At 35.1% G+C, this 13,112-nt stretch overlaps 1 protein-coding gene across 1 annotated transcript in view; it reads right to left on the bottom strand.

Moving 5' to 3' along the window:
* Positions 1-13,112, bottom strand: part of MAN1A1 (mannosidase alpha class 1A member 1) — a 174,081-nt gene that overhangs the window by 12,986 nt on the left and 147,983 nt on the right. The window contains exons 7-9 of the mRNA XM_007454935.1: positions 11,295-11,410; positions 1,195-1,414; positions 267-439 (exon numbers count right to left, since the gene is read on the bottom strand). Coding sequence (XP_007454997.1) covers positions 267-439; positions 1,195-1,414; positions 11,295-11,410 — 509 coding nt within the window. The remainder of the gene's footprint in view (positions 1-266; positions 440-1,194; positions 1,415-11,294; positions 11,411-13,112) is intronic.

Below are 13,112 nucleotides of genomic sequence, written 5' to 3'. Positions count from 1 at the left end.
TTTTTTTTTTTTTTTTTTTTTTGTGGTTCGCGGGCCTCTCACTGTTGTGGCCTCTCCCGTTGCGGAGCACAGGCTCCGGACGCGCCTCTCCCGTTGCGGAGCACAGGCTCATGGGCCCAGCCGCTCCGCGGTATGTGGGATCCTCCCAGACCGGGGCATGAACCCGTGTCCCCAGCATTGGCAGGCGGACTCTCAACCACTGTGCCACCAGGGAAGCCCCCCACAGACATTTTTCTATAAGAAACATAAGCAAACTAAAACCTCACCTCTACAGCTTCCCAGGCCCATTTCCTGTATTTTGGATCATGAGTCAGTCGCCACATGTACATGTAAGTCTCAACAACTTCTGGCCGTAGGATGTAGTATTTTTCATTTTGCCTCGTAGCAATGGCTTCAACACCGCCATCGAATCTGAAAGCTTCTGGTCCCAGTTTCACAACTAAAGGAGATGCAATGGAGGACAAGGGTTATTGCCCTAGACAATGTTTAGTGTCTATAATTTAAATGAAACTAGAAAGTACCTTACAACATTCAAGAGAGGTGCCAAAACAATCATTTTAAGGAATAATTATAAACACTGTATAATAAGCAATATTCAATATACCTTTATAATTTATTCATTGAAGAGAGTCCATTTTAGAAAATGGTAATGATCCCTTATTTTCTTTCATTTAACCACCATTTACTGAGCACTACTGGGTAGGTGCAAAGCACCACCTTATTAGTGAGCTAGAAAATCGGTGGTTGAGAATTCTAAGTCATTATGTCATGAAGGTTATTTAGTATTTGTACATCAAACTCCTATTTTTGGTCGCCAGACTCATCATATATTTCATGGAGATTCTGGGAAGATTAATAATGGTTTATAACATACCAAGTTTCTTTTGTACTGGGACAGAGACTCTCACCCAATGCTATTTACCTAAAGCAGGGCCAATAAGTTAGACAGACTTAACCCTTTATGGCTTGGATTTTTGTTTCTTGGTAAACTAAAGGTAAATATTTTTATATAGAAGAGTAATGCCTCTTAAAGTAAAAATAGAAATTCCTTTAAGATTTTAATCATGATCATCAAGTTTCATCAGGCATGGTGGATGTTCTTTTGATGGCAACAAATGGACAAAATGGACAAAGTTCCTTACTGAATGAAATAAAAAGCACATAGATTGTGTATGAAGAGTAACAGGTACTCACATGTGCGATTGTAAGATTCATGACAGGTACGGGCAATTTCAGCCCCGAGTTGAAGGTAGTGTTGGGTCAGGCCTTCAGGAGCGTCATCTGCCCCAAGGGCAAACATGCCTCCCGCAAAGCAGGTCAGGTGGCCCATCTTGTGTTCCAGGAGGCCCCCTTTCCACTCTGCGATGTAAGTCAGTCCGTTACGTGACTTCCGGATCAAGTGAGTCTCAATTGCCTGAAAGTAATACTTATTTTCAACATTTTGTAATCTCTTCTCAGATTTATACCAAAAACACCACAACATTTAAAAAATAAAAAAAGATAAAACATCACTCACGATTGATTTGAGTTTGTTACTACAAATCCAATTCGACCTGAAATTCCATGTTATTGCTCTCTGTATATGTCCTCTAGTCTATGCCTTATTAGTTTGGTTAGTTAGAATTAACACTGTTGGGCCAGCCCAGTAGGTTTTTCTTGGTTGCATGCCCAAACACTTATAGTCCTCATACTGAAAAAGCTGTTTCCTCTTCAAAGATAGGCCACTGGTATAGTGGTAAGAGCTGCCTTACTGCATTTCCATTTTCACAAATGGAGAAACAACACAAAGCACAGGCTCTACCATGAATGGTGAACAGACCATATTTGTGTATAAAATCCAGGCTGATGGTATTACCCCTCCTTTCTCTCTCTTAGGCTTGGAGGGGTAGCAAAACAGAGTGGGAAAAAGGAGCTGTTCTTGAGTTAATCAGATTGCTTGGCTTCAAACTCCAGCTCTGACAATATCTGTAAACTTTGTGGGTAATTTGCGTACTGTATCCTTAAATCTCAGTGTCCTTATGCATAAAATGGGAATAGTAGTATCCACTGTGAAAACTGCAATATTTTCTTTATAAAGCAGTCAGTACTGTGATTAGCACTTGATAAAGGTCATTTATCATCATCACATCTCCACTGTGGTAACACATGAATTAAATTCCTCCCTAATAATTCTTTTAAAAAGGACATTAATATACAATGAATATTTTTTTTTTTAAAAAGAATAAAGGTCTGTAAATTTGGGAGAAATGATGTTTACAAAAGTGGCTTGTTAAACACCTTTTATTTCTGCCCCAGGACTGGTGATATTCTTTTGAATAAACAAAATAAATAAGCCCTTTTTTTAAAAAAAAAACCAAAATTGTAGTGTAAGTGCTTGGCATTACTATTTTTAATTACTTTAACAGGAAGTACTCCCCTAAACCCCCAATTACTTCTTGGAAGGAGAAGGGCTATGATTGTGTCTATAACTGTTATACTATTATAAAAAAAGAGGATTTTAGGAATCACATTTGGGAATACAGGCATAGCTCATTTTATTGAGTCTTGCTTTATTGTGCTTTGCAGATATTGCATTTTTCACAAATTGAAGTTTTGCAGTGACCCTGTGTCAAGCAAGTCTATCAGCGCTGTTTTTCCAACAGCATTTGCTCTTTTCATGTCTCGGTGTCACATTTTGATAATCCGCAATACTTCAAGCTTTTTCGTTATTATTATATTCGTTATGGTGATCTGTATCAGTGATCTCTAACATTACTATTACAGCTCACTGAAGACTCAGATGACGGTTAGCATTTTTTAACTAAGGTAAGTACATTGTTTTTTTAGACATACTGCTATTGTACATTAAACAACCTAGAGTATAGTGTAAATATTAAGTTTATATGCACGGGGCAACCAAAAATTTCATGTGACTTGCTCTACTGTGTTATTCACTTTATTGCAGTGGTCTGGAACTGAACCCACAATATCTCCGAGGCATGCCTTTAGTAGATAGAGACAAAACTTGTGATACAGAAGAATGAATGAAAATGAATGCATAGGTAGATAAAACCTCTCCTTCCTTTATTGGAAATAAACAAATGAAACCAAGATGGTAAGAAATAAATGAATGCACTACTGTGCACATTAACTGTGGTTAAGCTAATTTTATTGATGGTCTTGTTATTACATTAATATTTCATTCTTATTTAATGCAACTGAACATCTTAGCTATTTATACTTCTCAAAGCACAAATTGCAGTAAAGTCCTTCAAGCATATACTTGTTCATCACCCAAGAAATTATTCTTTCTACATGGCAAGAGTAATAGCTTTTGAGCATGCATTAGAGAAACATTATTACCCTGTTACAGATCCTGAATAAAGTACTATATTATTTTTGGCATGATTCTGACCAAGTTGCTATCTCTCAAAATAAATTACAACGAAGTTCCAAGACTTTTAAAGCGTTTGTGTGGCAATGGGAAAATGTAAATAAATATAAAGGAGGAAAAAATAGTCTTTAGTGGCTCTAAAAAATTTTGTGTCAAGCCTACAGAGAATTGATTAGGAAAAGAGAGTATTGTATGTTTTGTGATTTCATCCTTCTATATTTGAAAAAAATTAGTTGGCTGTGCCTATAGAATCCTAAATGCCTAATACATCACCTGCCCAGGTATCATTCACTCCAATGGACTTTCTTGCAGCATAAGCATTCACCATTATGGATTCTTAGTATGGCCTCCAGATGAGGCCATAACAGCCAGTTGAAAACTCAAAGTATTTCGTTATTAACACAACGAAAGAAAACATGCCACTCTGGGATTAAATGATTTCCAAAATGCACTGGAAGCTAAAACTGATGGACTACATCTCCAGTAACTCAACTGTCCAGAACAATATCGTAAGGCATCCTCTCTTTCATAATAATGATATTTTACAGTACAAGCAATACAAAGAAACTTTACTATGTTAAGACACGACTACTTCTTAAAATCAGAAGCGTAACTGTTCTAGCTTTGCTTTCTATGTTGAAAACACACAATGGATTGAAAGTGTTTTTACTCTTAAGAGAAAGAGGAAACACTCTGACTTCATTTGCTCTTAATGGATTTTCCTGTCAATGGTTTGTCTAAATACAATATGCTAAAAGCTGTGTGGGTATAGTTCTCAAAACGGGAGGAAAAGTATTTCAAAGAGTATTTTAAAGTTGTCTTTCCTGGAACATCAAGATCCTAGGGGGCCACTTTAAAATTAGAATAATTAAAATGTCTGCCAGGACTGTAATTAAAAATGACATAATGGAAACCATACTGCATGGAGAACTCCCTGGTTTAAAACCTGAAACCTCATAGGAATGAAGAAAAATAAACCTGAAGAGGCCATATGGACCGTATCCTAGTTTGCTTTTTTTTTTTTTTTTTTTACTTAGGGGAGACCTGGTTTAATTCAGAAACCGAGAAAATAATTCACCTTATTTCCAATAAATAATCTACACAATTTAAAATGAAAATCAGTTACCTTTATTTGACCATGGTTTAGAGTAATAGTTTTTCCTAAAGCTGGAGTATGTAGTTGTAGAACCACGCTCAAATATGGGGTCATTTTCCTCAACAACACAGGGGCCTTCCCGCGTCTCCTGCATCGGCAGGCGGACTCTCAAGCACTGCGCCACCAGGGAAGCCCCCTAGTTTGCTTTTAATGTTTATCATGTCCTCTAAAGGCTGTGCAAAATGAAGGCCAATGTTCTAACTAAGGTGTCTGGTTCCTATATGTGAAATAGTAAAGAGTTGTGTCTGCTCTACTTAGTCAAGTTCACTACTGACCTTGGAGGGAACCAATGTAATATGAAATCCAGTCAACTAGAGCAGTGCAAGTTGTATTTATATTTAAACGAATAAGTTGGTCTATTGTAAAATCACCCAGAATTCCTTTTAGGGACACTGATTTTAGAACAATGGCAACATCACCGGAATTACAAATATCCATTTTTTCCCCTATGAATTATTATTATTATTAATTTTTGTGGTACGCGGGCCTCTCACTGTTGTGGCCTCTCCCGTTGCGGAGCACAGGCTCCGGACACGCAGGCTCAGCGGCCATGGCTCACGGGCCCAGCCGCTCCGTGGCATGTGGGATCTTCCCGGACCGGGGCACGAATCCATGTCCCTGCATTGGTAGGTGGACTCTCAACCACTGCGCCACCAGGGAAGCCCTATTATTATTTTTTTAAGAAAATTCTAATTTCATATCTAAACTATGTAAGAGGCTGAGCCCAACAGGACATCTCCCACATAAGGCCACTTCTCTAAGATTAGGATATGTAAGTTACCTACCTAACACACAGAAATAAACATAGAGAATTGGGAAAAGGGGGAGACAGAGAAATATGATCCAAATGAAGGAACAAGACATAGCCTCAGAAAAAGAACCAAAGTAGAGATAAGCAATATACCTGATAAAGAGTTCAAGGTAATGATCATAAAGATGCTCACTGAACTCAAGAGAAGAATGGATAAATACAGTGAGAATTCCAACAACAAAGAGTTAGAAAATATAAGGAAGAAACAGAGCTGAAGAATACAATAACGGAAATAAAAAATATATACTAGAAGGAATAAACAGTACGTTAGATGACACAGAGGAATGAATTAGTGATCTGGAAGACAGAGTAGTAGAAATCACACAAAGTTGAACAGAAAGGAGATAAAAAAAGAAATTAAAAAGTGAGGTTAATCTACGAGATCTCTGGCACAGCATCAAGCACACTAACATTTGCATTACAGGGTCCAAGGAGGAGAAGAGGGACAGGAAGGGACAGGGAACTTATCTGAAGAAACAATGGCTAAAAACTTACCTAACCGGAGAAAGGAAACAAACATACAGGCCCAGGAAGCAAAGAAAGTCCCAAACAAGACACACCAAGGCACATCATAATTAAAATGGTAAAAATTAAAGATAAAGACTCTTAAAAGCAGCAAGAGAAGGGCAACTAGTTACCTACAAGAAAACTCTCATGAAACTATCAAATGTCTCCTCAGCAGAAATACTACAGGCCAGAAAGGAGTGGCACAATATATCTAAAGTGATGAAAGGGAAAAGCCTATAACTAGGAATACTCTTCTTAGCAAAGTTATCATTCAGATTTGAAAGAGAGATAAAGAGTTTTACAAACAAGCAAAAGTTGAAAGAATTTAGCACCACTAAATTGGCTTTATAAGAAATGTTAACGGGACTCCTCTAAGCAGAAAAGAAAAGGCCACAACTAGAAATATAAAAATTATGAGAGGAAAAACATCACTGGTAAAGACAAGCAGATAGTAAAGGTAGTTGATCAACCACATAAAGCTAGTAAGAAGGTTAAAAAACAAAAGTAGTAAAATCATATATACCCATAATAAATAGTATGGATACACAAAACAAAAAGATGTAAAATATAACATCAAAAACATTACATGTGGTGGGGGAAATAAAAATGTAGAGTGGTTAGAACATATTCAAGCTTAAGAGATCATCAACTTAAAATAATCATATATACATATACAAACCAAAAACCTACAATAGATACACACACTCAAAAAAGAGGAAGAAACACAACATAAAGCTAAAGACTGTAATCAAATCACAAGGGAAGAGAGCAAAAGAATAAGAAAGAAACAAAAAAGAACTACGAAAACAATGAACAAAATGGCAAAAAGTACATATATATAATAATTATTTCAAGTGTAAATGGACAAAATGCTCTTATCAAAAGACATAGAGTGGCTGAATGGATGAAAAATCAAGACCCATATATATGCTGCCTACAAGATCTAAAGGCACACAGACTGATAGATAAAAAAAGGTTATTCCACGCAAATGGAAATGGAAAGAAATCTGGAAGCAATACCATATCAGACAAAATAGAACTGAAACAAAGACTGTAAAAAGAAACAAAAAAGGACATTACATAATGATCAAGGGGCCAATCCAAGATGAAGACATAATAATTGTAAATATATATGCTCCCAACATAAGACCACTTAAATACATAAGCAAATATTAACAGACATAAAGGGAGAAATTGACAGTAACACAATAATAGTAAGGGACTTAAACACCCCACTCACATCAATAGGCAGGTCATCCAGAAAGAAAATAAGGAAACACTGACCTTAAAATGACACATCAGACCAAAGAGACTTAATAAATAGACAATTTAAGAAAACTGAGATCATATCAAGCAACTTTTCTCACCATAATGCTATGAGACTATAAATAAACTACAAGAAAAACTGAAAAAAACATAAACATGTGGAGGCTAAACAATACACTAGTAACAACCAGTGGATCACTGAAGAAATCAAAGAAGAAATAAAAAAATACCTGGAGACAAGTGAAAATGTAATCACATTGATCTAAAATCTATGGGACACAGAAAAAGCAGTTCTAAGAGGGAAGTTTATAGCAATACAAGCCTACATCAGGAGACAAGAAAAATCTCAAATAAAGAACCTAAACTTACACCCAAAGGAAACAGAAAAAGAACAAACAAAACCCAAAGTTAGTATAGCAGAAATCAGTAAAATAGAGACCAAAAAACCACAATGACAACAGAAAAGATCAAAGAAACTAAGATCTGGTTCTTTGAAAAGATAAACAAAATTGATAAACCTTTAGCCAGACTCATCAAGAAAAAGAGAGGGCCCAAATAAATAAATCAGAAATGAAAGAGAAGCAGTTACAATGATACCATGGAAATAAAAAGGATCATAAGAGATTACTATGAACATTTATATGCCAACAAAATGGACAACCTAGAATAAATGAAAAAATTCCTAGAAATATATAATCTCCTAAAATGGAATTGGAAATATCAATAGAAAATATTAATAGACCAATTACCAGTAAAAAAAAAAAATGGAATCAGTAATCAAAAAAAAAGTTCCAACAAACGAAAGTTTGGAATCAGTTGGCTTCATGGGTGAATTCTACGAAACATTTAGAGAAGAGTTAACACCTATTCTTCTCAAATTATTCCAAAAACTGAAGAAGAAGGAATGCTTCTGAAATTCTATACGGCCAGTTTTACCCTGATACCAAAACCAAAAAAAAAAAAAAAAAAAATACAGTCCAATATCAGTGATAAACATAGATGATAAAATCCTCAACAAAATATTAGCAAACCAAATTCAACAATAAATGAAATGGAACATACACCATGATCAAGTGGGATTTATCCCAGGGATGCGAGGATGGTGTAATATCTGCAAAGCAATCAATGTGCTATACTACATTAACAAACTGGAGAATAAAACTCATATGATCATCTCAATAGATGTAGAAAAAGCTTTTGACAAAATTCAACATCCATTTATGATAAAAACTCTCAACAAAGTAGATACAGAGGGGATATACCTCAAGATAATTAAGCCCATATATGACAAATCTATAGCCAACATCATTATAAATGATAAAAAGCTGAAAGCAAGAAGATCAGGAACAAGGCAAGGATGCCCATTCTTGTCACTTTTATTCAACATAGTTTTGGAAGGCCTAGCCACAGCAAATAGACAAGAAAAAGAATAAAAGAAGTCCAAATTGGAAAGGAAAAAGTAAAATTGTCACTTTTTGCCGATGACATACTATATATAGAAAAATCCTAAAGACACTACCAAAGAAGCAGGACTAATAAATAAATTCAGTAAAATTGCAGGATACAAAATTAATATACAGGCATCTGTTGCATTTCTATACACTAATAACAGACTATAAGAAAGATAAATTAATAAAACAATCCCATTTATGACTGCATAAAAAGTGTAAAATACCTAGGAATATATCTAACGAAAGAGGTAAAAGACTCGCACTCTGAAAAGTATAAGACATCAATGAAAGAAACTGAAGACAACACAAACAAATGAGAAGATATACCATGGTCATGGATTGGAAGAATAAATATTGTTAAAATGACCATACTACCCAAGGCAATCAACAGATTCAATGCAATCCCTATTAAATACCAAAGACATTTTTTATAGAACCAGAACAAATAATTCTAAATTTTGTATGGAACCACAAAAGATCCCAAATAATCAAACCAATCTTGAGAAAGAAGAACAAAGCTGGAGGTATTAGATGCTCTGCTTTCAAACTATACTACAAAGCTACAGTAATAAAAACAGTATGGTATAGTCACAAAAACAGACACATAGATCAATGGAACAGAACAGAGAGCCCAGAAATAAACTCATGCTTATATGGTCAATTAATCTATGATAAAGGAGGAAAGAATATACAGTGAGAAAAAGATAGCCTCTTCAATAAATGGTGATGGGAAAACTGGACAGCTACATGCAGGAGAATCAAACTGGACTACTTTTTCACACCATATATAAAAATAAATTCAAAATTGATTAAAGATTTAAGTGTAGACCTGAAACTATAAAACTCCTAGAAGAAAACACTGGCAGTGCACTCTTTTGACATTGGTCTTAGCAATATATATATAACTATATACACATATAGATATGTGTGTGTGTGTGTGTATATATATATATATATATATTTTTTTTTTTTTTTGATCTGTCTCCTGAGGGATGGAAAATAAAATAAAAAATAAACAAGTGAGACTACAACAAACTAAAAAGCTTTTGCACAGTGAAGGAAACTAACAAAGAAAAAAAAATTGAAAAGGCCACCTACTAAATGGGAGAAGATATTTGAAAATATATTTGATAAGGGATTAATATCCAAAATACACAAAGAACTCATACAACTCAACAAATAACCAGATTAAAATGGACAGAAGACCTGAATAGACACTTTTCCAAAGAAGATGGAAGGCAGAGAGACGGCCAACAGACACATGAAAAGATGCTCAAGATCACTAATCATCAGGGAAATGCAAATGAAAATCACAATGAGATAACATCTCACACCTGTCAGAATGGCTATCATCACAGAAAACAAATAACATGTGTTGGTGAGGATATGAAGAAAAGGGATTCCTTGTGCACTATTTTGGGATTGTAAATTAGTGCAGCCACTATAAAACTGCCATATGATCCAGCATTTCACTTTAGGGTATTTATCTGAAGAAAACAAAAACACTAATATGGAAAGATATATGCACCTGCATGTTCACTGCTGCATTTTTTCCCATAGTCAAGATATGGAAGCAACATAAGTGTTCAAATGGGTGGTTGCCGAGGGGAGGGGGATGAGGGAGCAGGAGGAATAAGTGAAGAGGATTAAGAGGTACAAACCTCCAATTATAAAATAAGCCACAGGGATGCAATATACAGCATAAGGAATATGGTCAATAATACTGTAATAACTTTGTATGGGGACAGATGGTTACTAGACTCATTGTGGTGATAATTTCATAACATACAAATGTCAAATCACTATATAGTACACTTGAAACTAACATAATATCATACAACAACTACATTTCACTTAAAAAAACTAACACAACATTGTTAATCAATATAAAATAAAAATTAAAAAAAACTATTTAAGGAAACAAACACTACATAAAGTATCTTCCTAACACACTACTTAGTACACAGAAGGTAATTCAAATATTTGTTCACTCTCATTCCTCCTCCATCACAAAGGACCTTTGAAAACTATTAATAATCTTCGATTAAATATTAGTTTGGTTAGTTCAGTTTTTTTTTTTTTTTTTTGCAGTACGCAGGCCTCTCACTGTTGTGGCCTCTCCCGTTGCGGAGCACAGGCTCGGAACGCGCAGGCTCAGCGGCCATGGCTCACGGGCCCAGCCGCTCCACGGCATGTGGGATCTTCCCGGACCGGGGCACGAGCCCGTGTCCCCTGCATCGGCAGGCGGACTCTCAACCACTGTGCCACCAGGGAAGCCCGCAGATTTTTATTTGAAAGTACAGTCTATTTATCTCTGGAGGTAAGTTTACTTCAAAGGGAGGTAACCATTACGACTGTCTGTAATCTCGGGCAATTTTAACTTCCTCAATTTTTAGAATATATAATAAATTCAGGATTTTTTCCTCTCCATAATTTTAACTGTGACTCTAATAGGGAACTCATACTTGTTGAAGAAAAATACCCTTTTTAAAATGTGTGAATCTTAACTGAGGTTTGAACCATGAAAAAAATTTTTAACTGCCCTATTAGAACTAAACATTATCAAGTATGATTATTATTGTTATAATTGTATTAGCCCATATTGAACTCTACCTAACTGGAAACATTTTTTAACCCACTCAGGTAGTATTCCATTTTTTCATTAAAGCTTGATTAATATGCAAGTTATAAGTTAGTTGAGTGGCAATGATGATTTAAATTTGGGTTTACCTTAATAGCATCAAAATACATCTTCTTAGCTTGTAGATCTGTCTTGTCAGACATTAACCATGCCTTTAGCAAATATTCATAAAAGCTGTCTCCAAGTCCTCCAACTGATACATGATCTGCAAAGAGAGGGAAATGAATTTTAGACTGATTCAGACTTTAATTCAGATAATGCAGTAAAATCATATTAGTAACTAGGATGCAAAACCGTTAAGTCAACTGCAACTCAATGTTACATTTAAATTCCAACAAATCCCTTGTTTTCAGAAAGATATTCTGAAATGAGCAGATGTGCTGTTAACTAATGTGATATACTTTAAATAATTACCAATATAGTTTTGTAAACATGCAGATAAAAAATATATAATCAACCCTAATTCTAAAACTGTTTCTTTAGTAAAATATACCAAATTAAAATGTTTCACCATATTCAAATATATTTTTAATTGCTTTATCTCTCAATAATAAACTATGTCAAAGCTATGAGTATCATCAAATCTTAAAAAAAACAAAAACAAAACTGGCTTGCAATATAACCAGAAGCTCCTCAGCTTCTTGTATTATAATTTTTATTATTTGACAGGTTTTGTAGTGTTATTAATCTGAAGGGTCAAAATCCTTTGAGAGAGGTAAGAAAGAAGACAGGGCAGAAGTTTTTCTTTTTAATACAGTCACCCCTCCATATCTGTAGGTTCCCCATCAGTAGATTCAATCAACTGTGGATTGAAAATATGATAAAAAAATTCTAGGAAGTTCCAAAAAGCCAAACTTCAACTTGCCATGCACAGCCAAATACTATTTACATGGCATTTACATTGTATTTACATAGCATTTACATTGTATTAGGTATTATAAATAATCTAGAGATGATTTTAAATATCTGGAGGATATGCATAGGTTATATGCAAATACTGTGCCATTTTACATAAGGGACTTGAGCATCCATGAATTTTGGCATCCCTGGGGTCCTGGAACCAATCCCCTGCAGATAGGGAGGAATCAATGTACTCAATTCCTACAGTCCCCCTCCACTGTCATTTATAATGCCAGATCCACTACATATTTATATTATTGCTATACAAACAGTCTTTGACTTATAGGTAGGTAATCCTCATTAAAAGTGAGAAAACTGAGGCTTAGAGGGGCTAAATGAGATTATAACATTGGTAGGTGCCAGCTAACTCTTCAGCCCACACAGGGTCTCAAACTTGGAATCACTTGCTCTCTAACATATAACACTAAATGTACATATTCTTTTGCCTACTGCTTGAATTAATACTGTTACTTTTCAAGCATATTTACCTACAAAAACAGAGACATACTCTCTTTGAAATATCATTCCTAGAATTCATAGAGAATTTGTGCATTAATAAGATAGTCTTATTTGGGAAATCTGCATTTGAAATTTCATAACTCGAAACTAACTTTATGTATCTATTAAAAAAATAAAACCTTTATTAGTTGATTTAGTTACACAAAAGTAGATTGGTTTTTATACTACTATCAAGACAATTTTCTCCTGAGTCCCACCCAACAACTCCACTTGGACTTGGGGACCTAAAATTGAACACAGGTTAAAAATGAATGTATTATCTTTTCCTCCTCAACTTTATCTTAGCCTTGGTCCCTATCTCACTAAGCGGCACCATCATTCTGCCAAGTCTGCACAAGTCAGACATCAAATAGTCATTCTTTACCTCTTCTCTCCTTCACTCCCATATTCAATGAGTTACCGAACTCTACTAATTTTACCTCCAGTGTATCTCTTAAGTCCATCTACTCCTTCCTGTCCTCACTAACATGATTCTGGCCCAAGCTACT

This window comes from Lipotes vexillifer, unplaced genomic scaffold (assembly GCF_000442215.2).
Source record: "Lipotes vexillifer unplaced genomic scaffold, Lipotes_vexillifer_v1.1 scaffold58, whole genome shotgun sequence".
Taxonomy (NCBI): Eukaryota; Metazoa; Chordata; class Mammalia; order Artiodactyla; family Lipotidae; genus Lipotes; species Lipotes vexillifer.
Note: the sequence above shows the minus strand (reverse complement) of the source record. Positions and strands in the feature narration are given on the sequence as shown.